This window comes from Limulus polyphemus, unplaced genomic scaffold, assembly GCF_000517525.1.
Source record: "Limulus polyphemus unplaced genomic scaffold, Limulus_polyphemus-2.1.2 Scaffold372, whole genome shotgun sequence".
NCBI lineage: Eukaryota > Metazoa > Arthropoda > Merostomata > Xiphosura > Limulidae > Limulus > Limulus polyphemus.
This window is the reverse complement of record NW_013665982.1, coordinates 230098-231909: the sequence shown is the minus strand read 5'-3', so window position 1 is coordinate 231909 and position 1812 is coordinate 230098. Positions and strand designations below refer to the sequence as shown.

General features: G+C 35.3%; 1 protein-coding gene across 2 annotated transcripts in view; it reads right to left on the bottom strand.

Annotated features, from left to right (window-relative positions):
- LOC106457778 (alkyldihydroxyacetonephosphate synthase, peroxisomal-like) overlaps positions 1–1812 on the bottom strand; it is a 50466-nt gene that overhangs the window by 5373 nt on the left and 43281 nt on the right. For both annotated transcript variants that reach the window (XM_013917222.2, XM_022383799.1), the window contains exon 18: positions 448–637. In XM_013917222.2, coding sequence (XP_013772676.2) covers positions 448–637 — 190 coding nt within the window. The remainder of the gene's footprint in view (positions 1–447; positions 638–1812) is intronic.

The following is a 1812-nucleotide window of genomic DNA, read 5'->3' as shown; positions in this document are numbered from 1 at the left end:
CTTTCGAAAGTTGGATATTTCTTCTTCAGGGGAAAACTGTTTGCCCCTGAAGAAGAAAGGTCCACCTTTCGAAAGCGCTCGGGTTATAGGGTTTTGATAATTTTGTATCATAAATTTTATAAGATGATAAGTTTCTGAAAGCTACTTCTCGTCGTTCATTATTGCCTAGGTTCGAAAACCTAACATCTCAGTCGTTTCAACCACCAGAATATGTTAAAACTATGCATCGCCACTTCTATTCGAGATCCATACTGGAGACATACCAGGCACTGGGGGAAATGTAAACCTGGTGTTTTTTACTCAGATTGCATTTATTTTGTGTGATGTATTCGGATTATATGATTAATTTGATTACTTGATAATTGACGTAATTCATGACAATCACTGAAAGATTAGAGAATTGATAGCAATTAAAGAAACAATCAGTAATGAAAATAAAAGAGATACCTCGAGTTCCTCGTAGACATGAATCGGATCTGGAAGGCCACGGCCGTTAATACCCATATAGAAGTAAATACAAGCCCCCACATCGTAAGTCTGGGTTACTCGGTAGGAAACAAATGGTTGATGGGGTAATCCATGTGCTTCCGCTTCTCTTAGAATTCTGGCTTTAACATTTCTACAGAGGTCAAGGACTCTAAAAACAAAAACAAGTGTGTTGCTGTACAAATAAAATGAAGTTTTGTTGGTATATATTAACACTATTTGGTGGGTTTGATCCGTCAATAACAGCTCCGGTAAGCATAAATGGATAAGAACATTTTGATTATCTTACTGTAAAAAAAATTATACTAAATAAAAGGCACAACACTAATTCAAATTTATGGGTAGGGTTGGGGAGGGGGGTCAGTTTCGATTTGTTCTTCGAAAGCCATAATGTTGTTAATGCAGGGAAACTGTCGTATGGTACTGTAATTCCACGTTGCTTATCTAATGATTCACATTTCTTTACAAACCAATGTCGTATGATACTGTAATTCCACGTTGCTTATCTAATGGCTTAAATTACTTTGCAAACCAATGTCGTATGGTACTGTAATTCTACGTTGCTTATCTAATGGCTTACATTACTTTACAAACCAATGTCGTATGGTACTGTAACTCCACGTTGCTTATGTAATGGCTTACATTACTTTACAAACCAATGTCGTATGGTACTGTAATTCCACGTTGCTTATCTAATGGCTTACATTACTTTACAAACCAATGTCGTATGATACTGTCTGTTTTAATTATGCACAAAGCTACACAAGGGCTATCTGTGCTCTGCCCACCACGGGTATCGAAACCCGGATTCTAGCGTTGCAAGTCCGCAGACATACCGCTGTGCTACTGGGGGGCATAAATAATGGAGTGGAGGAACGGATGGGAGGAGAAAGCTACATAATTCTCGACTTTCGTGCTAAAAACTTCTGATATTTTTCTCACTTCAATTACTTTATCTCACTTACAGTAAACGTAGAATAGCCTAAGTTATTCTGGTTACTAAGACATAATACTTCTAATGAAAAACACTTCTGATGAAATAAAACTTGGTGTTATAGAACAAGAATACTTGGAAGCTTATATATGTATTTATAATGTGTATAGTTAGTTAGCTTCGATTTATTTTTAAACCATTCAAGTGTATAGAACTTTTACAAAAATCTACATTACAATTACTGTGAACAATGTTGAATTTGTACTCTTTTTAGTCTGTAATTAATTTCTTTGTATTTTTTGCTTCTGGCGGAATTAGAAATGGTCAATATATAGTTTTAGTTATCAATTCATTGAAGTTTGTTTATAAGCCTGTAAAAACGTTAAAAGAAT